At 32.3% G+C, this 22,395-nt stretch overlaps 2 protein-coding genes across 2 annotated transcripts in view; both read right to left on the bottom strand.

Moving 5' to 3' along the window:
- Nucleotides 1-2,478: 2,478 nt before the first annotated feature.
- On the bottom strand, nt 2,479-16,066 carry LOC110006882 (putative serine carboxypeptidase-like 52). Its single transcript, XM_088870893.1, has 5 exons — nt 15,908-16,066; nt 10,558-10,679; nt 5,793-5,906; nt 2,671-2,716; nt 2,479-2,565 (listed from the first exon to the last, which is right to left on the bottom strand). Exons 1-5 carry the CDS (start codon nt 16,064-16,066, stop codon nt 2,479-2,481), a joined length of 528 nt encoding a protein of 175 aa, XP_088727019.1.
- Nucleotides 15,592-22,395, bottom strand: part of LOC148781752 (uncharacterized) — a 40,359-nt gene continuing 33,555 nt past the window's right edge. The window contains exons 13-17 of the mRNA XM_088870892.1: nt 17,547-17,626; nt 17,161-17,283; nt 16,960-17,084; nt 16,840-16,871; nt 15,592-16,497 (exon numbers count right to left, since the gene is read on the bottom strand). Of these exons, the coding sequence (XP_088727018.1) occupies nt 16,187-16,497; nt 16,840-16,871; nt 16,960-17,084; nt 17,161-17,283; nt 17,547-17,626 (671 nt within the window). The 3' untranslated portion in view covers nt 15,592-16,186. The remainder of the gene's footprint in view (nt 16,498-16,839; nt 16,872-16,959; nt 17,085-17,160; nt 17,284-17,546; nt 17,627-22,395) is intronic.

Below are 22,395 nucleotides of genomic sequence, written 5' to 3'. Positions count from 1 at the left end.
CTTGTGTGTGTATGTATGAGAGAGATGTCAGCCATATGTTTTGTGTATGTATGAGAGAGAGATCCAATGTATATGTGAGAGAAAAATCATGCATAAAAATTGCAATTAGTATCACAAAATTCTTATGAAAAATTACAAAAATCATTTTCTCCCTCATGTCTTCACTAAAAATCACAAAATAAGTAAAAAAGATTTTGTAAAAGGAATTTATCAAAATTAGTATAAAAATAGTATCAAAATTAATATAAATAGACACTCAGATAGGAAACGCATCTCAATTTTCACATATTTTTACAAGATAATTAAAATACATAATGCACCACCACTACTCGAAAAACCGTATTTTTAGGTATTTTTATTGATTTTTAAAATATTTTTAGTCTGGATCCAACGAGTTCTCCAATCCAGACTGCTGATTTGCCAATCTGAAGCTAGTTTTTAGATAAATGCTCTAGGTCACCAATCCATTTTCTAAAACCTTTGTATTTGTCTTAGTTGTTTATTTGTCTTTCGATTTCCATTACACTAAATTGCACGTGCGTAACTCATTCTATCGCATTAATCCAAGGTAGAATGGCAATACAAATTACTATACAGGAAGACCTCTCAATGATAAATACAGGAGGGTAGACCGCTCTTACTTCTCTTTTTCTTGGTAGAGGATCCTTAAAAACGATTGTGAAATTGATGAAATCTTGTTCATCTCTAGCACATGATATTTCTTTTATTTATAGAATTTACTATTCACAAGTTGCTATTCATGAGTTTTGTGAACTTTATTTATAGAATTTACTATTCACAAGGTGCTATTCATGAGTTTTGTTCACAAAGGTATTTATCAAATTTAAAATATTATTAAGGATCATTATTTGCCCATGGTGAGGAGGTGGTGTGAAACTTTAATGATAATCTAATTGAACTTTTGAGTTCTAGAGTAGTGATGCTAGATCAATGCATGTTACGGTCGCCCGCTTTTAAGATTTCTTCACTTTCTTTGATTATCGCTGCACCAAGTGGTATCAGAATAGGTTTCATCACACCGAACCTGAGATCCTCAAAACCTTGGTTGTGCGTAGGTTGGATCAACTGATGGATTTGATGATCTATTGAGCTGCAAACTCTGAAGGCATGTTGGGAGAGTATGAGTTGCATGAGAATCACGTTAACTACCTGACATTACATGGACATTTTCTAAAATCGTCTGAAGAGAATCCCTTTGCAGGTATCATTTCAGATTGCAAGATTGAATCACCACTTATTGACATAATTAGTGAGCTTATATACGATAAGGATCCAAATGAAGAACATAAGATCAAAGAGGTATCTGTTGAAAATCTGCTCCTTTATTGTGAGAATAATTGTAAATATTTAAAATTTATGTTTAGTAACGACCATGAAAACCCGAAGGATTTTCAAATGAATTTCAACTATTATTCATGAAGGATTTTATTCAACCTTATATGCAATATATTATTACACCGAGATCCAATGAAAGAGTGCCAATGTGGTAGGACTATACCACCAACTACCAAAGGTAAATTCAAAAGTATAAAAGGTTTAGTAATCATTAAAAAAAGGGATCTCATAAAGAACAAGAGGGCAAGTTCTTCTTCTAGCCATGGGGGATTGATGTAGTCTCACTGAAGATATCTCCAACATGTAATTTCTATTTTATTTATTTATTTTACAATTCAAAAGCTACTGTTCATGAGTACATTCACAATGATATTTCTAGAATTTTTAATATTATCTAGGTGTATTTTAGAGTTTTAAAATTATTTTGTTAGATCTCAAGTTAATTTTTTGGTTATGCTTATAGATAGACTCTTATATGTCCATTGTGAGGAGGTGGTGTGAAATTTTAGTAATATTCCATTCGAACTTTCGTGTTCTAGAGTTATGATATTGGATTAATGGTTGTTGAGATCTCCCTTTTATGAGAGATTTGTTGTTGCGCTCTCCCTCTTTTGAGAATTTTCTGGTTTCCTTCAATTCAGAAATGCATTTTTTTTGAAGTCCATATGAATCCTTTCTCTAACAGAAATATGCGAGTCACTTCCAATTCCTTATTATACATGAAACACAAAAGCCATGAACATTGTAATAAATCAACGGAGTTGGGCTGAACGTTTGTTTTGGACAAGAATCGGGGTCGCCTTGAACTTACCACCAAATGTTTCAAACATCCATGATTGCATGCATAAGTTCATGGTGAAAAGATATTCCACACTACTGACTAGAAGGAGCATGGCATTGAGAGGGAGACACATTACAAGATAACAACCCACATATAAAATAAAATTTTTGACAGATTTTTTTGAGAAAATGCTTGCTTATATTTACTATTAAGATGTTTATCAAAGTTGGAAATGGATTCCATTATAAAATGGGCAGAGAACAATAACATGGACTTTATGAATTACTAACCCAAATGGATTAAACTTTTTACATATTTATCATTTGCAAGGTGGAGTCCACTTAGAGGTTATTAGCACCGTCAATCCATCGTTGGAAGGCCACCAGTGATTCGTGAGGTGTGTATTCTGCAACAGTGTGCCCAGCACCCTGTTGAATTGGCACACCATGATTTACTTCAATATGTAAGATAACGAGCAAAATATTTATTGAAACTTTGATAGAAGTAAGAACATTGGCATTCAGATCTCATACCTTGAATGTAGCAAATAGTAGATTATGCTCATATTGAACTGTGTATCTGCAATTCAAAACATTGATCACCACCTTGGCTCTAGTTTTGCACACTATCCATCAATATCTCAAGGAAATATACTAAAATGTACGCTTGAGCTAATTTTTATATCATTAGCTCACAATCCAAAAGGGAGATTTGTTTGAGAACAAATTTTGTCAAAGTTCCATAGTCATCCCAATAAACAAGCTCCTACAAAAATGAAGGAAAAAATAAAATGGGTTCTTTGCGGAAAGAGACAATGCAGCAAATATGGGCCATCCATTTTAGGAAACATAAAAATACAATTAGATCTACACCTTAATTTATTTGACCACAATCTTGCAAATGTTATTGTAGTCACCAGATGAACAATTTGACGATTAATGAGATTTCAGTTGAGTTCATGAAAGCTTAGATCTAAAATGGATAGCAAATACTCACCCAATCCTAAAGAAATCCATTTTTTTTTTATTTTTTATTTTTTGGGTATTTTTCACTAGGGTCGAGAGTATCTATGGTCAAGGAAATCCCCCTAGATTAGTTTTGTCAATAGATAATAGATATGAGTTTAAGGGTGTATGCAAGTAGTTCCATCCTATATATATATATATATATATAGAAACATATATCCTATATATATATATATATATCTAGAAACATACTGAGATTATCCCACTAGCTCATATGAACATATGAGCCCAACTGTCCAGATTGAATCTGAGCCGATTTGACGGTCACAACCTCATTTCGTATTTGAATTTTAATTGTTTTTCTACAAAATCCAAATAACTTGAAATTTTAGGCGTTCATTATTCTCATCGAGACGCACCAAATAAAAATATTTAAAAAATAATTCGCAACAAATAAATTGACCAAAATATCCCCGAAACATTTCAAGAGAATTTTGATCAATTTATTTCTTGTAAATTATTTTTTTGATATTTTATTATATTATTCTATTTTTGAAGAATACACGCCTAAAATTTCAGTTATTTTGATTTGTAGAAAAAAATTAAAATTAAAATACGAAATGAGATCGTGATTGTCAGATCGGCCTAGATACAATCCAGGCCGTTGGGCTCATATGTTCATATGAGCTAGTAGGCTAATCTCAGCAATTTTCATATATATATATATATATATATATATATATATATATATATATATATATATATATATATATATATATATATATATATATATATATATATATATATATATATATATATATATATATGGGATGGATCCTATCAGCCTATGGGCTGACAGTCAGCCAATCTGGCGGTTACAACCTCATTTTGTATTTGAATTTTTATTTTTTTTACAGATCAAAATCACTTGAAATTTTAGGCGTACATTCTTCTCATCAAGGAGCACGTAATAAAAATATATAAAAAATAATAATTCGTAAAAATTTATATTGACCTAAATACCCCCAAAATGTTTTCTATTATGGTATTCTGTGAATTATTGTTTTCTGTTTTTATTAGGTTCTACTATTTCTTAAAAATAGACACTTAAAATTTCAAGTAATTTAAATTTGTATTAAAAACATGAAAATTCAAATACGAAATGATGTCATGACCAATGGATTGGGCCCATATTAAATCTAAGTCGTTGGCTGACACTATAGCTATCAGCTCGTGGGCAGACATGAACCTTTCTCTATATATATGGGTGCAGTTTGTATAGAGCCTAGGCCCTAAACAATCAAATTAGAGCCTACCTTCAAATAGTATAAAAAAATGTGGTTTCAATATTGGAAATCTTTGTGAGAGCCTTAAAATATATTTTTACATTTATTTATATAGTTTAAAGCTTCAAAAACAGTGTAGATCGATAGATCTATGAAAAGTTGAAAATCTTGAAAATTGACGGTCCAAAAATGTGTTACAAAGTACACTATTTTCAAAATTTGAATCCATTTTTTTCTCATGTCCATGCTCCTCTTCTAGTGAAAATTTTGAGATAGGCTGAAATTTGATTGTTTAGAGCCTCGACCCTAAATAAACTTTTCTATATATATATATATGGAAAATTATCCTATGAGCCAGAGGGCTCACAAGAAAGAATGAGTCAACGGTTTAGATTCAATCTGGGTCGATCTAACGATCACGTATGTCCGGTAGTGTTTGAATTTTATTTTATATTTTACGAATCGAAATCACTTAAAATTTTAGATGTGTCTTACCCTTATCAATCCGCACCTAATAAAAACTAATAATAATAATCCACAAAAAAACAAATTGACCAAAATACTCTAAACCATTTTTTGGGGCATTTTGGTCAATGTTTTTCATGTAAAATATTTTTTGATATTTTTTTAAGATTCATCTATTTTTTATGAACACACACCTAAAATTTCAAGTGATTTGGATTCTTAAAAAACAAATTAAAATTCAAATACTATTGGGCTTATTTTTACTTGTTAGCCCATTGGCTCACAGGATATATGGAAAAATCTTAAAAACTCCTATAGGTGAAGTACAATAGTTTTGCCCTTGTCATGGACATGTTGTGTCCTTGATCACTTTTCCTAAAAACCACTATAGATGTACGGGAGCCATGGCGGTCCCCCATTTTTTGCTTCAAATTTAGGTGAAAAAAATCTTTTTATAGACTTGCTATGTCCGTGACAAACAGCCACGGATATGCTAGGTCTGTGGCAGTCTTTAATCCTCGCCATCCAAAAAAATCGGACAGCGTTGAGGTTTTGGGCGAAAACACTGTTCATTTTCACTTATAAGCTTTGCCCGTGGCGATCAAACCATCATGGACATTGCAAGTCAGTGGCGGTCAAAAACTCGTGGAGCCATCACAGACCACGCACCGTCCATTGCAGCTCCATTTAGTAAATTGCCACGGGCATAGCATGTCTGTGGCGGGGTGAAACACTGTAGCATTTCGCCTATAGGCGTTTTTAACGCTTTTTCATATATATATATATATATATATATATATATATATATATATATATATATGTAAAAATAGAAACGATAGTTGGGTGCTCATCAAATTGTTTAAACGTATTTAGTTTGTGCAATGTGAGGATAACTATGCCTGTTAAAATGATAATAAAATAAAAATAAAAAGAACATACCCTGCTATCTTATGCCCTATAAACCATGGTCGCCAGCTCTCCAACTCTGTATAATTCAACCTTCTTATCCATTCCAAGGCTCCAATGTATGGAGCGGCCATGTCATGGTCCCCACTAGAACAACAAATGTAAAATAGTTTTTTATTACAATTTCAATCAAGTATTTCCACAACATATAAAAAGGGGATAACCTGACATTAGTGAATTCTAGAAACTTTTGAAAGCATAAAGTTTTGCTTAAATGTCCATTTAGGGAGTTCTAAAGACTTAATTGATGAGCTCTTAAAAATCTGTGACCCTTATCTTTGTGTTTTTTTGTAACTTAAGGCATATGGACTTCAAGTCATGGTTAAAACCTTATTAAAAAGTCAATGATGAATTTTATTCCCTAAGTTTGTTAAGTTTATCTTATGCCATTTTGAGTCCTGGAAACCCTAGAGTGGTGAACTTGTCAATCTTACAAGAAGATCGACATTTTAGAAGGATGAGTGGTTCAAAGATTAGAAAGTGGACAGTCATGATAGTTTTATTAAGTTGTTTCTTTTCCTATTTTACAAGTTAGTCTCTACACTTTGTTTAAAATTTTAGAAATATGCTTTACATATTTTGTGGCGGTCTAGTTTTACCAATTTTGAAAGTAGCAACAAGATAAGGGAGTTTAGAAAATTGAAGGTAGCTTGAGTTTTATGCTGTATGAAAGAAAAATTGATCGAACCTCATGGAATAGCATAATAAGTCTATGGCTGATTCAATCAATTTTACTAATACAATTTAACTTTCTATTCATTACGAGAGGCCACCTTTAACTTATATATTCCTTACGTCGTTAGGTAGAAACATTGATTCTACAACTGAAGCCTGGGTATGCGAGAGTCTCAGGCAAATGCGATCCAAACCTCAGCTAATATACATTATTACAACTAACATCCATCTAACCAAAACCTATATCACTTAGATTTTAGTTAAACCCTAATTTGTCTAATTCAACCCCTTTATGCCTCTTATTATCCACTTCTACTTATTATAGAGGATCTTGATAGGTCCAAAGCCTAGTATCCTATACTTTATAAAGAACCTAAACCCTTTTTAACACCTAAATCTTAACCTAATTAGAACTTCAAAACTTACATCAAGCCTTTTCTTATTAGCCATCCAAACATGTTGCACCCATGTAAAAGCCAAACCTCGTTGGTCGTACTGTAGTGTTGGTAACATAGTAAGTTGTCTGTTGAAACTTATCTTGAATTCATGCATGTCAACTGAATAGGCCATATGGCTCTCATTTCTTCCAGAACCAAATTGATGAGTGTTTATTGTAACTAATGGATTGAAAGAATACCATGTGAGAAATTCTTAATGTATTGGTCGAAGAAGAGCTCATACACGTAGATTGACTAACTAACAATGGGAGCAGATGAGGGCAACAACAATGAAGATAGAGAGCACTCCAATAATTCTCCTCTTATAGAAGGCAATATTTCAATCATCCAACCTTCAAGAGTTGATATCATTCTTAAGACAAATACTACTAACTTTCATAAGGTGGCAAAAGTAAAGGATGACTAAAGCCTCATAGCACTTTGTAATAGTGCATTTGTCATGCTCATGAATATGTGGTCCAAAATCAATTTATTAGTATATTTTTTAGAGTAGGAGTTTGAATTTCCCATTATTAATTTAATAAGTGATCCCATTTATTGATGACATACTTGATGCCAATTTAGTAGAGGAAGAAATTTCCAAGATCATGAAAAGAAGTAAACCTTTGGCCCACAAAGAAGTTGAGGATGTGATTTCCTTAGTGAAGAAAATGTTGAATCACAAGATGAAGATAATGTGGTAGAAAAATTAAGTGAATTAGTTCTTATTTGCTTCAACTCTTTTGTCGACATAAATAGATCATTTCTCCTGATATTTTCAAAAGTGGTAATATTTATAAATGAGGCACACTTTAAAGTGGCATGTGCAACAAAGAATATCACTGAAGGAAAATTGCTTTATGCTAGGCGCCATTTAAGATCATTTTAAAACTCAAAAACAAAATTTCTTTAATAAGTAAAGAGTGATGTAAATCACTTTTGGAAGTATAAGTTTTCATAAGAAAGAAAGTCAATTGATACAAAGCTTGAATCAATTATCCCTTTAAGATTATAAGCCTTATATGTTATATCCTTTGTAATTCATATGTTTTAAGCTTCACTTTCATGTATTCATGTTGAAAACCTTCAAGAAAAATTATTGACAAATTTTATTTTTGAGTGTGTAATAGGAGCTATGAGTGTTATGTTGAGGAAGGTAGAAGACAAAGGTCTCATTAGATATGTTAAAGTTTCAAGTACTACTCCAAGCATTTCTCACCTTCAATATACCAATGATACATTTGATTTTTTGTGGTGTAGATGTTAATTTGATTTTGTTTTTAAGAAGTTTCTTTAGATACTATGAAGTTGTTTTGGAACTCAAAGAAAATTTTGATAAGACTAACATGGTTGGAATTGATTTTAATGGGAAAATGGTTGGTAGCTTAGCTACTTATTTTGGGTGTAAAGTGGATTAATTTCCCATAAAGTACTTCGGTTTGCGCATTTCGAATTGTAGGACTCTTAGATTGGTGTGGGATCCAGTTATCTATGGGTTTTATGAAAAATTGAATTTGTGGAAGGCTAAATATTTGTTGTTGGTAGGGAGGATTACATTGTTGAAGTCTACCTTGTCTAATATGCCAACCTATTATATGTCACTTATGTGCATGCCGAATGGAGTGGTCCACCAGTTGGAGAGACTAATGAAAGTATTTCTTTAGGGAAGTAGCCAAAATAAGAGGAGACATCATTTAGTAGGTTGGAGGAAGATTTATGCTCCTAGAAATGATGCTGGTTGAGAATTGGGAAATTAGAAGTTATGAATAAAGCTCTATTGATAAGTGGTGGTGGAGTACTCTAGAGGAAGATCATTTATGGAGATAGATACTGGTGGCTAAGTATGGCTAGGATGGGAAGAAGTGGTAGGGCATGTTCATCTATACTTCATTTTGAGCCATTTTTAGAGCAGAATGTGAGGTTTGCTATTGGAAATGGGGAAAAAAAAATTGTTTTGGCATCATTGGCGGCTGAGTACAAGTGCATCGAAGTATTAGTACTTCGATCTTTTTCCATATGGGAGTAAATTACCATGTAAAAGTTAAAGATATTGCGTCAGTTAAGGGTCTCAAAGTAAATGGAAGATTAGTTGCAGGTGTAATATGTCTCTGATTTTGTCATTAACAAACTGATTCATTCGCTACAAGAGTTGAAGATGGTGTATTTATGTCCTAAAAGAGTAGATGAATTGCCATGGGACATGAACACTAGGGGTGACTTTGATATCAAATCTCTTTGTTTTTTGTTGTTCAATGATAGTTATAGGTGGAGAAAACCAGGAGTTGCAAAGATTTGGAAGTTGCAAATTCACAAAAAGTACATGCTTTCCTATGGTTATTGTTTCTTGGTAAGCTGTTAACAATGGACAATTTAAGGAAAAGGACTAAGGTTATTGTTAGTATTTGTATGTTATGTAATACGTAATGATGAAGAAACATGTGAATATATGTTCTTAAATTGTCAATGTTCAACGTGGATATGGGTTTTTCGTGTGATGGGGTTACAACTCATTCCTAAACAAGATGGTGATATTGTGGATCATCTTAATCGCCCAAATATTCTTACACTAGGAAACACTATCTAGTAACTACCACTTACACCCTCACTACAAACGTAATTATAAATATATCTGTCAACATCTTGCTATTGCATCGAAACATATAAATATTGACTAATTTGGCTCACATTGAACTTGGTAAATCAAATGGTTCTTTTTGAGCAACACCTTTTGTGGGTAATATGGAAGGAGAAGAATATAAAACTTTTTGATGGGGTGTGCTTGATTATTGATTAACAACACGTGTTCTACAATATGAAGGAGGTTGTGTTGCATAATTACAGCAGGCGGAGAAGTTATGGGGTGTGGAAACCTCCTGCTCAATGATTAACTAAACTCAATTTTAATGATAGTTCTTTAGAAAATCTTGGTCCAACTAGACTGGGAGGATTGTTGAGGAATCATATGAAAAATATTTTGATGACTTTCTATAGACCGTGTAGAGTTGCACTTGCAAAATAAGGAAAATGCTAGCTTCGCTCATGCGCTTGAAAATCATTGAAGAAAACTAGTTGGGTAATGTTATAGGGGTGAAAGGAGATTCTTTTAACATTGTTAAGTGGTGTAAAGTAGAGCAGCAAGTGCCCTAGAATCTGAAATCTTTGTGGTTCAAAGTTTTAGACTATCTTGAAAAGTTGAAAGCCTCCTTTACACATGTTTACCAAGAGTTAAATAAGGAGGCATATGATCTTGCTAAGCAGTGTACACATCTAGATTAGTAGTCAGGGGGTTTGTGTAGGATTGCTTTATACTTTCATATTTTGTTTGATGTAACTTGCTGGATATTAATAAGATTAAATATCACTTTTCAATGATAATAAGGGGGAGGAGGACTTGTCTAAGGAAAATTAAAGTGGGCCTTCAAAATTTAAACAATGGTTAAATTTCAATGCACTAGAATACACAAATTGTTGAAGAGTACCCACTTATCACCTTTTGTTTTCGAACCCCTCCCATCAATCATATACGCAAACACTTCCTAGTACAACTCTAATTGATCATTTGCTATAAGAACTCAAGTGATATATGTAAGCTTGAGTGAGAAACTATAGGCAGACAAATGAATAACCTGTAAATAAAGGCCCGGTAACCTTTCAAAGTAAGATTTAAGTGATGTTGGATCAAGCCTATCTTTTCTTGTCGATAATTGAGCCTATCGGAACACCTTTTCCACCTTCCAGCTACTTCTACCTGTCAACACCTTGCAAAGATGTTAAGTGAACCCAACAAACATCTTGTAAATATTTTATGGGAATGTGTAATGTGAGGCCATTTACTATTTCTACATGAAGGTTGCCATCTTTTCTAGCCATTAGATGTAAAATCCAACAACTTGACATGTATTACAAAGCTAAAAAATAAGCGAGACTTTTGAGTTGAGTCAGAGACACACCCCCACTGTTGAATTTTAGTTGAATTTTACATTTAACAGTTAATAGTGATTCAGGCATCCTTATTCCAAAAATAAGTAATCATATTGTATACTTTCTTATAAAAAACATATGGAAATGTTTTATGTGTGTCAATGGACAAACGAGCCCACTAACCCACAAACCACCTTTAAGATGGACATCGTGTGAAGTGCACTAGCCATAAATAGCATATGTTAAAAAAAAAAAAACCCAAAAAAAACATTTCAAATTTTATTTTATTTTTTATGTTTTAATATTCATGACCATCTTGGCCTAGATCTGGAATCCCTAAAAAATCAAATAAAAAAACATCTATCTTTAAGATTGTTGACTATGTGGCTTTTCAAGACCTTAAAACCAATAATATTACGCTCAATGGGAGTTAGAGAGAGACTGAATCTGGGTACTTGGTGCACTGGGGCCCAGGGGTCCAGATTCATATACCCTGAGTATTTGAGGCATTGAGAGTATACGTTTTGAGAGTGTGAACTCTCAGAGATGTGTGAGGGTCACCTCCGAATCAGGACTATATTGATTGGAATGCCTCATAATTGATGTGATAAGCCAGGGCTTGGAGAATCCAATGGAGAATAATAGGAACCGAGTATTTAAAAGAGCATTCGCCCTGTATGGAATGGTCGGCTCATGGGACATGAGCCCGTATCTTGACATGAGACCGTTCCATGGCATGTACACCTACACTCCTATGGGAAGCCACTCTTCTATAGTATTATCCGACCTAGAAGAGCTAGTGCGCATATGCTTTGAGAGGACCCTGTATTTGAGTAGGAACGTGTTCCACAGGGGTGCACTAGTAATCCATTGAACCCCTAACGAGGGGAAGCTCTGGCTCAACGATTTTAATGTGACCAATTATATATCCCTGCTATAGATTCTATTGGGTCAGCTTGAGACACAGTTAGAACGTCATTCAAGTTAGCCCAATGGAAAACTCCGACTAGTGTTTAAGTCTAGAGATCTCATTTACCTTTGGCCCCATATTAATATAAAATTGATGAGAAAATATTTTATATTGATGAAAAATTGTGTATTAATATTGAGAAATTATTTAGAGAATTTTTTTGATTTTTGGAGATTTTTTCAGATCTTTTTTAAACAATAAAATATGGTTTTCAAATTTGTTTAACATAAATATCAAACAAGGACATTCTATCGGGATGCCACATGGATCCCAAGTGGCCATAGGGATGCCACGTGATACTCCCTACCTCCCCACTCGTAGATGACAGCATGTTGATGTCATATCTATGTGGGGACCCATTTGTCATTAATTCTTTTGTTGGTATTATGTTATAACATGTTATCTTGTTATTTAAAGTGTTATATATTGTTATGACTTAAGTTTGATTAAGTCACATGTTTTTTTTGCTCATATGTGCCATTTTTGGCATGTGTGAAGTCATGAAATTTTGAGAATTAATTTAATTCATATTATTATCCACATATGATTTTGTAGCATGTCAGTATATATTATGTGACACCACCTTATAGGCTTGATCCATATGAAACTTTAGTGTTGGTAAAATCCTATTGGTGGTGTCATAAGATATTTTATTCACATGTGTGGATATCTCATATTACCTTTATGTCCATGTCCTTGTATTTTATTGACTCTCACAAATTATTCACAAACCATGGGCATAAGTGTAAACATGAATTTGGACTTAATGAGAAATAAAACATAGAGTTAAGGGCTTCAAGGTAAAATGATTATAAACCTAGGTTTTAAGGAGTGAAAGGTGTCAAAAGCTTATCTATAGATCTTGGTAATATGATATGGATGAGTGGCTTGGATAAAAGCCTCTCATGTGCCATTGATCTAAGGCATCAAGGATCAAGATCAAATTCATCTTTATGATCTAAGTATAAAAGTAACTTATGAGATCAATTATAACCCTAACTTGAGTATTCACTTCAAAGAGAGAGAGAGCGAGAGAGAGAGAGAGAGAGAGAGAGAGAGGGCCCTTGAAAAAAACGTGGCCCATGAGACTATCTTCTTCCTTGAGCTTTTATTTGAAACCTTTCCATGGAGTAGTCCATCATTTATGTGATCAAGCCCATATTATTACTTCATTAAGATATTGATTTCTCTTCTCATATTTTTATTTCCTACCTTAGTTCCATTTATCAAAACTTGATGTAATTCTTAATTTACAGTAGCTTTCTTCATTTTTGGTCATGAAAACTTGATATTTAAAGAGTCCCAAAGCAATAAATTTCTTAAATTTTTTTAGTTTCCTATATTTTTATGATATTTCATATTAATTTTTATTTTATATAATTTTTCTTATTGTTTTAATTTTTAAATTATGTGAAATGTTCAACTGGTGAATCGGTCAGGCCAGGCCAGGCCTGTTCTCTCACCAGTTTAGTCCTGACAACATTGATTTAAACAATTAATTTTCGTGTCCATATAGAAACTATTTCATAGAGATCGCAATTCCACATATTTTAGTTGAATATTGGTTTCCTTATTTTGGCTTCCAAGATGAGGAAATACACATAGACATCTCCAAGAGAAACCTCTCTAGGTATCCAAATAGGCCATAAAAGGTCTTTTCAATCCCAAGAAATAACAAAGGAAAAAGAAAAAAGAACCATATTTACTCCCAAAATACCTTTCACATATAAAATCACGTTTCTCAGTTTCCATTGGATATGTTACTAAAATCTTCTTTGGTCGTTATAAATTAATTCCACTCATGCATCCTTCTTTATTTTCAGTTGCAGGAAGATCACAATTCCGGCATCAGAAAATTTTAAATCGATCATCTCAGCCTTGGCCATTATGGTAAAAATTAGGATTTCAAGCCCTAAAAATAGTATATATTGTGACAAATTATCTAGACGGATTCATTTTGCCCTAAAAATAAGTGCTCATGGATCCATAAGATCTGTGTCATTTTTTGTGTTTCAAATTTCATAGTCAATATTAGAAATTTATTTTATAGCCATCATAAATATTTTCGGTGCCCAAAGTGATTTTTAGATGAAGATTTGTGGTGAGGCTATACTTTATCTTCATAATGCCTAGGCCTTACAGAAACTGCCTCCAATATATAATTTAGAACGGACTTAGAAACTTAGATTGATTAAGACTACACCTTGTATTAAGATAAAAAAAAAAAGGGCAAGCTTTCTATGCTTCCCCTACAACATAAAACTTATATGCATTCCCTTCCATTTTGAATGGAGGGCTAAGATTGTCCCAATCACAATGTCACGTTTCCACACTATTTTATTTTTACTCTTTTTATATAAATTACTTTCACACCAAATTATGGGTATCCAATCCTCTGTTAAAAACGTACTTGTAAAAAAATATATTAAAATAATGTTCCCAATAAATAAAATAACCAAAATACCCCTAAAAGATTCAAGGGGTATTTTGGTCATTATATTTTATTAAAAAATTATTTTTAATATTTTTTATAGATGCGCCCCAATGAGAAGATGACCCATACCAAATTTTATATTCATACAATTTGTATAAAAAATTAAAAATAAAATACTCCAAGGCATCAGAACTAAAGTCAAACAGAGTGGCTTACTTGATCAAAATTGAACGGCTGGATAGATCTTCTATGCCATAGGAGAAGTATAGAAACCTTTCCCAAAAAATAAAAGAAGATAAAAAATATAATGTAGTTTGAAAGTTGTCACATTTTAAAGCTCAGACATGCTTAATTGTTAAGACTCTAAACTATCAAGTTATTAGTTATTCATTTCCCTATGTTAATATTTCTAATGATATTTCAGGATCAAGTACGGTGGCATTTGTATAACTTCAGTATAGGAATGCCGGTGCCTACAAGCACTTGGAGAGAATGATATGTGAGATTAAAATCTTATGCTTAAATCAATCCCTTCGTTTTCAACATGTTGGAAGATGTCAATACTGACTTAGTAGCTAATGGAGGCATTTTTTTGTAATTTTGTTTTTTGGTAATCCGTTAATGGAGGTATTGAGTATGGTCCTTTGATTTTAGAGTAGTTTCTAATTAAGGTCGCTGAGATACCGCCTTGGCATCTTTTCGACATTGTTGTCCTTCTGTTTTATACTTATATTAATAGAACTTAGAAGAAAAAAAAAAAAAAGGCTACAAGTAGAGAGAGAAAATACCGGTTGCGCATGCAAATCCATCCTTGAAGATTTAGAGCTAAATAACACCATGGGCCGGTTATCATAGTCCTATTAATGCAACATTAAGTTTATACATTCTTAGTTTTGTATAGAATAATTCTAAAAGGACATATAGATATTAACTTGAAAAACATAAGAAGATATTGTTTGGGTAAACCTCAAAAATTTCTAAACATATTAAAAATTACACAATAAACATCTATTCTTTTAGTTAAGGGATATGATATTGTGTTCTACTAGGGCACCATAAATGCGCTTTTGCCACCCCAAAACCACTTTTGAGGTCCTAGGCACCTAAATCATTTGGGGACTCCCTTAGAATTAGGGGATTCTAAGTTTGATTTAAATTACCTTTAAATCTCCTCAAATATATTCCAATAATGGAACTGATAGTTGAAATTTCATTCAGAATTGTAAAAATTTGAGGCATTTATGGGGCTCCAATGGCATGTTTTTCATGAATCTTAAATTTTTTTTTTTTTTTTATCTATGAGAGAGTGTTTTAGAAATATTTTGGGTCCCCTACCTAGCTCAAAAGTGGTATTTGAGGTGGGCAAAGAAATAAGTTTGGTGCCCCAGATGAAACACATTATTATTTCCCTTCAACCACCCAAAAGTGGTTCAAGGAATTGCAACAAAATTTCATTTTTTTTTTGTTTGGATCAATGGGATTATAGGCTCCTATCCATTTTGGAAAGATTCAATATTTTGAAATTGTTAGTGAGAATGGGGGTCGTGACCTCTAATTGGAGGTGGTGCTACCACCCTGACCCCAACCCCATTCTCACTAGTCTACTTCATGCTTCCATCGAAAATCTCTCGTCAATCTAAATATGACTCACATAGCAGTAGATTTCTCGAATGCGATGATATCCATTTGCATTTTTCGAAACTCCGACATCATTTGTTCCAAAACAGTCAACTTTGTACCCATTCTCGTCACAACCGTAATACATTTGAACTCTTTCCTCCGCATTGCGGGTACTTCTGCTGATGCCCATCTCAAAGTGGCAATATGGGAAAAGAACATGTTCAAGATTTATCCCACCAGTATTCTACAACACAATATATGGAAGGGTAACTCCCCTAAATCATGATAAATTTGATCTAAAAATACAAAGTTAAAAATTGTACATTACCTTCTTAAAAGCTTCCATATTCCGCAGACAATCAGGCTGGATGGAGTTCCAATAACTCCCTTGACATGATATTCTTAAATCTTCATATAGTTTATCTGAAATGAGTCCCATTCGATGAGCAAATGGAACCCTAGATTCTAAAAGGATATCATAATCTGTAAGCTCGTTGCCTACAGAGTAGCCCTGGTACACCAACAAACAAGAAAATGAATTAGAACCCAAAATACACTGTAGAATGCTTATATATAACCATCTACTTTTGGTTACTGAATTCTTATTTGTGAGCATTGTAACTAGAAAGGGCGATCATAGTTTCTTTGAAAGACTTATAAATGAAATGGAAACGACACTCATAGTTTAGTTTATTTTAGTATTGCAATGAAATCAAGTGTATTCTCATTAACTTCCATTCAAATGTAAATTTGAAAATTTCAACTACATCTCCATATTGTCTTTTAGGTATCTAGATAATATCATCAACAAAGTCATATCCTTCGTTTGACTAAGGATGAAATTCACAGTTACCTTGAAATTTAAGTTTGGCTTCACCCCTTCCTCTATTCCTGCAATAATAAATTATATGTTTATACATAAATAAAAAGCATAATTTTAACTAAGGAGACATGTCATTGTACCTTGTGGGAAATACACAGAGTTAATTATTAGGCTGATAAGTTCAACTATGAATAATCAAGAATAAAACTTCTATAACGTTAGCTTGGTTTAATTAAGAAAATAATTACACTAACCCAAACTAATTATTAATATAAGTGCTACCTTTCACAATTTCTAGTGACAAAGTTGGGACATAAGCTCCAGCATATGAACATCCAGTAATGTAAAGTGGATTAGACAAGAACTCAGGGTACTCGTGAAACCACTGCATCATAAAACTGTAAGTAAACATCACAAACATATTTTAATTAGGTCCTTTAGCAGAGTATAGGGTGGCTGACCTTTAAAACAAAGTCATATAGATCTGCTATAGTTTTGGAATCATCAGTTTGGTAATCCTCACTGTTATCAGAATATGAGAATCCAGTACCAACAGGTGCATCCATAACAACAAGGCTAGACACCTACAATGCAGAGGAATTTGAAAGAGGAAATTCACTCTTACATTCATATTGTATCCATTCACATGCTAAAAGTCATCTGCTCAATAAGTCAAACTGAAGAGAGTGCATTGGAAGCTCATCATCCTCACATTCCATATATTGGCAAGTATGAAGAGTAGATATAAAACATCAACATGCAGTCACATTTGAAAGATAGAAGGTATGGAAATTTTGTTATGATCCAACCTGGAAAAGCATAGGTGAATCCACTTGATGAATATTACCTTGGTCCAACGGAAAGGATTTAGTTCTACTTTCACACCATTGATGATATAATCCGGATCCTCCTCAATCTTGAAAGGCCCTGAAATACAATAAAGAAACACTTTATATAAAACGTCAAACTTATATCATAAAAGTAAATTTCGCATAAAAAATCTACCCAAAAGGTGTTTCAATGCTAGAAAATCTTCAAATTGAGCATGTCGACCTCAAGTTGTATGGATATGAAATAGAGAAGGATTTCAAGGACTTATAAGGGTTTTAAGTACCAATACTGCACTTTTAGCAAGATTTAGTAGTACGCATGTTTATGGTTGACACCTTATATATACCGCACCAATCAAATAAACTTATAGTTTGTAAACTAAGATTCTAACCATGAAGCAAATAAAACACTCCCCTCCAATTAAGCTGACAATTAAATATAAAAGGTGTTTCAATACTAGAAAATCTTTAAATTGAGCATGTCGACCTCAACTTGTATGGTTATGAAATAGATAAGTATTTCAAGGCCTAATAAGGGTTTTAAGTACCAATACTGCACTTTTAACAAGATTTAGAAGTACACATGTTTATGGTTGACAAGTTATATATACCGCACCCATTAAATAAACTTATGGTTTGTAAACTAAGATTCTAACCATGAAGCAAATAAAAAACTCCCCTCCTATTAAGCTGGCAATTAAATATAAAAGAGACCCTATTTTCATGGTAATTTTCAGATTTAATATTAATGTTCGTGTATTTGCTTTAATCCAATTTTTGTTTGAATGATGAAGAAAATAAATGCTTTTACCATTTTGTGAGAAATCCCCATGTTTCTTTCTTATTAAGTGAGCTAGTATCAAAATGATTTGAAATCGTTACAGAAGTAAGCAAATGGCTTTAAGACAATGTTGCAACACACATGATGTGGTTTACAAGCATACATAAACATTTCACAATTTCTTGCGAAATAGTAAAATGGCTTGAACATCTGTTAGATATTTACATTAAAAATACCATAGTTTGAAGATATAAGTTCACTCTAGTTTGAAGATGTAAGTTCACTCTACGACCAAGATTCCAACAAGATTCTAACATCTTGTTGCTGAAGATCGACACTAAGAAGGAAGTTGTGAATACAATGACAAAGTTGCTTACACTACTAAATTTGAGCTATTTTTGGATTTGATTAATGTCTTTCCAAGATGAGTGCCCTTTTTTCCTTTTGAGGGTGGGAAATTGGGGCCTGTGAAGAAGGTGGTAGAAAGGTAATCTATTTTGTGCACTTGATGGAAGTCAATTAAATGTGGACATTTGTTTGGTCAACTGGCAAGAAGCCCAATGTGGGATGCTAGGTTTCTATCTTATACTTATTAGATTTCCTATTTTATAGAGAAGTGAATCCTACGTTTCTTAAAATTCTTGCTTATTTTTATGGGGATATAAACCCTTGGTTATATGAATGATTATCTCCACATAATTATCTAACTAAAGCGTAGGGTATGGGGAATTCTATCTATCTCTTATAATGAAAGATAGAGAGGAGTCCATGTGATTCTGTCTACAGGGTTTGTGTCTTTTATGAATAGTTGTTTTAGGAAGCTTGTGCAAGGTGTAGAGAGAATATGCAGAGAGCTAACTATGAGATTGAGCTTGAGTTCCCTGGTTCTCTTAGAGCTTCCATACAAAATAGGCATGTCATGGCTCTCTTACCATTCATTAACCTTTGGATGCATAGTGCTAGCTTTGCTACCATGCCAAGGGTCTGATTACCAAACATGAATTAGTCTTGGGTATAGACCTCCCCTAGTATTGCATATCTTCTTCCTCCTCCTCAAATCTAATTTTGTGAATGGTAAACATTGTAGATTGGGTTCTTATTAAGAATTTACTTTGAGTTCCCATATACTTTATTTATTTTCCTAGCAAGGTCTAAGGAAATTTTAACTTTATCTACCATTCCACATGTCTCTTCCACTCCAATTTTAAATTGATCTTTACTCATCTTCCTCATTCTTAGGGGAGGTGCAATGTCCCTATTACCTTATCTTTCAACCAGCGTTTTAAAAAACGCCGAGTCGAACCGGACTCGCCCGGTTCGACTCGGAATTCGCGAAAAGGGATCGGATCGGTTGAAAAATCAGAAATCGTCCGGTTCTAGAGAGAACCGGACGATTCCGTACAGTGACTCGTCGATTCACTGTACGGAATCGGCGAGTCCGAACAGTGAATCGGCGAGTCCGTACGGATTTATTTATTTATTTATTTTATTATTATTATTATTTTTTTTTTTTTTTGTATTCCATGATAGAGTTTTTTGTAATACTTGATCGATTTTTTTGTAATCCATGATCGAATTGTTTTTGTTTTTTTGTAATCCATGATCGAATTTTTTGGTTTTTTGTAACCCATAATAGATTTTTTTGTAATCCATGATCGAAATGTTTGTTTTCTTTTCTTGTAATCCATGATCGCTTTTTTTGTTTTTTTTTTTTTTTGTAACCCATGATAGAATTTTTTGTAATCCATGATCAAATGTTTTGTAATACATGATCGAAATGTTTGTTTTTTTTTTGTAATCCATGATCGAAATGATTGTTTTTTTTTTTGTAATCCATGATTGAATTTTTTTTTTTTTGCTTTTTTTGTAACCCATGATAGAGTTTTTTGTAATCCATGATTGAATTTTTTGTAATCCATGATCGAACTGTTTTTTTCTTTTTTTGTAATCCACGATTGAATTTTTTGTTTTTTTTTGTTTGTTTTTTTTTGTAATCCATGATCGAATTTTATGTAATCCATGATCAAATTTTATGTAATCCATGATCAAATTTTATGTAATCCATGATTGAATTTTTTGAAAATTTGTGATTTATTTTTTTTAATCCATGATCGAATTTTTTTTTGTAATCCATGATAGAATTTTTTGAAATTTTTTTTTTTTTTAATCCATGATCGATTTTTTTGAAAATTTGTTTTTTTTTTTTTTAATCCATATTATTCAAAGAGAAAATGAGAGAGATGATGATTCTGAGGCCACCCTATCCCAGCCATATTATTCACATATCGAGTCCCAACAGCAAAAGTGTAGGGATGAGCACGAAATATTGTAAATTAAATGCTGAATGGCGGTTCATGCAGGGAAAGAACATATCAATATTCGCATATTCATTCAAAAACATGAAAATTCTTAATGGAGTACCCTCATTTTTTATTGAATTCCTAAAAAACAATATTTATAATGAATTTTATTAATTTTTTCGAATTTTTTTTAAGCTTTATTCTGACCGATTCACCCGATTCTCGATCCGGATCGCCGATCCGGATCGGTTTTTTGGAAGCCCGATCCGAGTCACCAATCCGTTTTTTAAACCATTGCTTTCAACAATTAAAATCTAGAGATACTATCCAAGAATTCATGCTTGGAGTTGAGCGGTTAATGTTTTAATGATTGCATATATTCAAATCATATCATTGAACTACCATGTGAAAAGCGAAAGAAAACAAAAAGGAATATGTGCTAACTTATGCATCTATATACTACATTATTAAACCAAAAGCAAGGGATGGACACATGTCACAAACATAAAAATATAATCTATCTCTAGAGAGACGGTTAGAGTACATAAATTCCTAAAAATAATGTGTGGAATGGGAGAGGGGGGTCTTGTTTTGGAGGTAGAAAGACTCAAAGGACTCAACCATCAAATTCTAAGAGTCACTAACTCTTAGTAATTGCTTATGGGGTTAGACCCTATTATTCACATCTATTGTGACTCTTCACCAAAAAATTATGATTTAAACATAGGTGGAAAGGGGCTGGGGTCATGGTGGTAGCACCCCATGTCCTAATCACCGTGTTGTGGATTCCATTTCCACCACTAACACCACCCCACTAATACCTTCAAAAAGCTTACTTCTAATCTACTTGAAAAAACGGGTTGGGGCCTGTCTTTCCCACTGAAATACCCCAAAAAAAAAAAAACCCTTTAATAATTACAAATTTGGGTACAACCTTTTATAAGTGGTGACTCTCTATATCGATCCTGACTCTTCACTAATTACTTATAAGTGAAAATTTTGGAAAGGCATATTGTGAGGGTGCACATTTTTAATGGTTCTCTTTCATACTCTATTTATAACTATTATAATTATTATAATCAATTATTTTAATTATAATGATTATTAATATTGGAAATTATTTTAAAATTAAAAATCATGATTGATATAAATATTATTAATGAAACTCATAATATAATTGTATTATTGTAATGAATATTATAACAATTACACGATCAAGTGGAATTCTAATTATGATGTATATGTTATGTAATATAATCTTTTGATTAGATGATGATGGTGATGATGATAATAGTAATAATAAAATGATAATAAAATTATTATTAATATTATAACAAACTTAAAATATATTATTGTTATTATTATTATGTGAACAATTTTAGTCGTTGATATAATAAAATAATGAACGGAGTAATTTATAATTATAACATTTATCTATTATATGAATATTAAGTATAGTTATTATTGAATTATTATAAACTTAAAATGTTTATATACAATTTTGTTGTTATTATTGCATGAATAATTTTAGTTGTTAATAACATATTGAATCATAATAATAACAATTATTGAAATTTAATTGGACTATTATATGAATACTAAATATAGTTATAATTTAATTAACTATGATATCAAAATTTTCTTTATTTTACTTACTTTTTTATATTAAATTTTGTTTGTTATCTTTAAATAACATAAACAATTTACTCATTTCGCTAAACATATTTGCAATATTTAATTACATACCCTAACATATTCTCATTTATATTATTTCTCGTACTATTG

This window comes from Amborella trichopoda, chromosome 6, assembly GCF_054954075.1.
Source record: "Amborella trichopoda isolate Santa Cruz 75 chromosome 6, AtrichopodaSantaCruz75HAP2 v2.0, whole genome shotgun sequence".
Taxonomy (NCBI): Eukaryota; Viridiplantae; Streptophyta; class Magnoliopsida; order Amborellales; family Amborellaceae; genus Amborella; species Amborella trichopoda.
This window is presented reverse-complemented; position numbering and strand designations above follow the sequence as displayed.

Excerpts from the sequence above, each read along its gene's own strand:
- LOC110006882 (XM_088870893.1), bottom strand. The coding sequence starts at position 16,066 with ATGGGCATCAGCAGAAGTACCCGCAATGCGGAGGAAAGAGTTCAAATG. Across the intron at positions 10,680-15,907 it reads TTCGAGAAATCTACTGCTAT|GTAGAAGTAGCTGGAAGGTG; the intron begins GTGAGTCATATT and ends AGGTGTTGACAG. Across the intron at positions 2,566-2,670 it reads TACTATTTGCTACATTCAAG|GGTGCTGGGCACACTGTTGC; the intron begins GTATGAGATCTG and ends CCAATTCAACAG.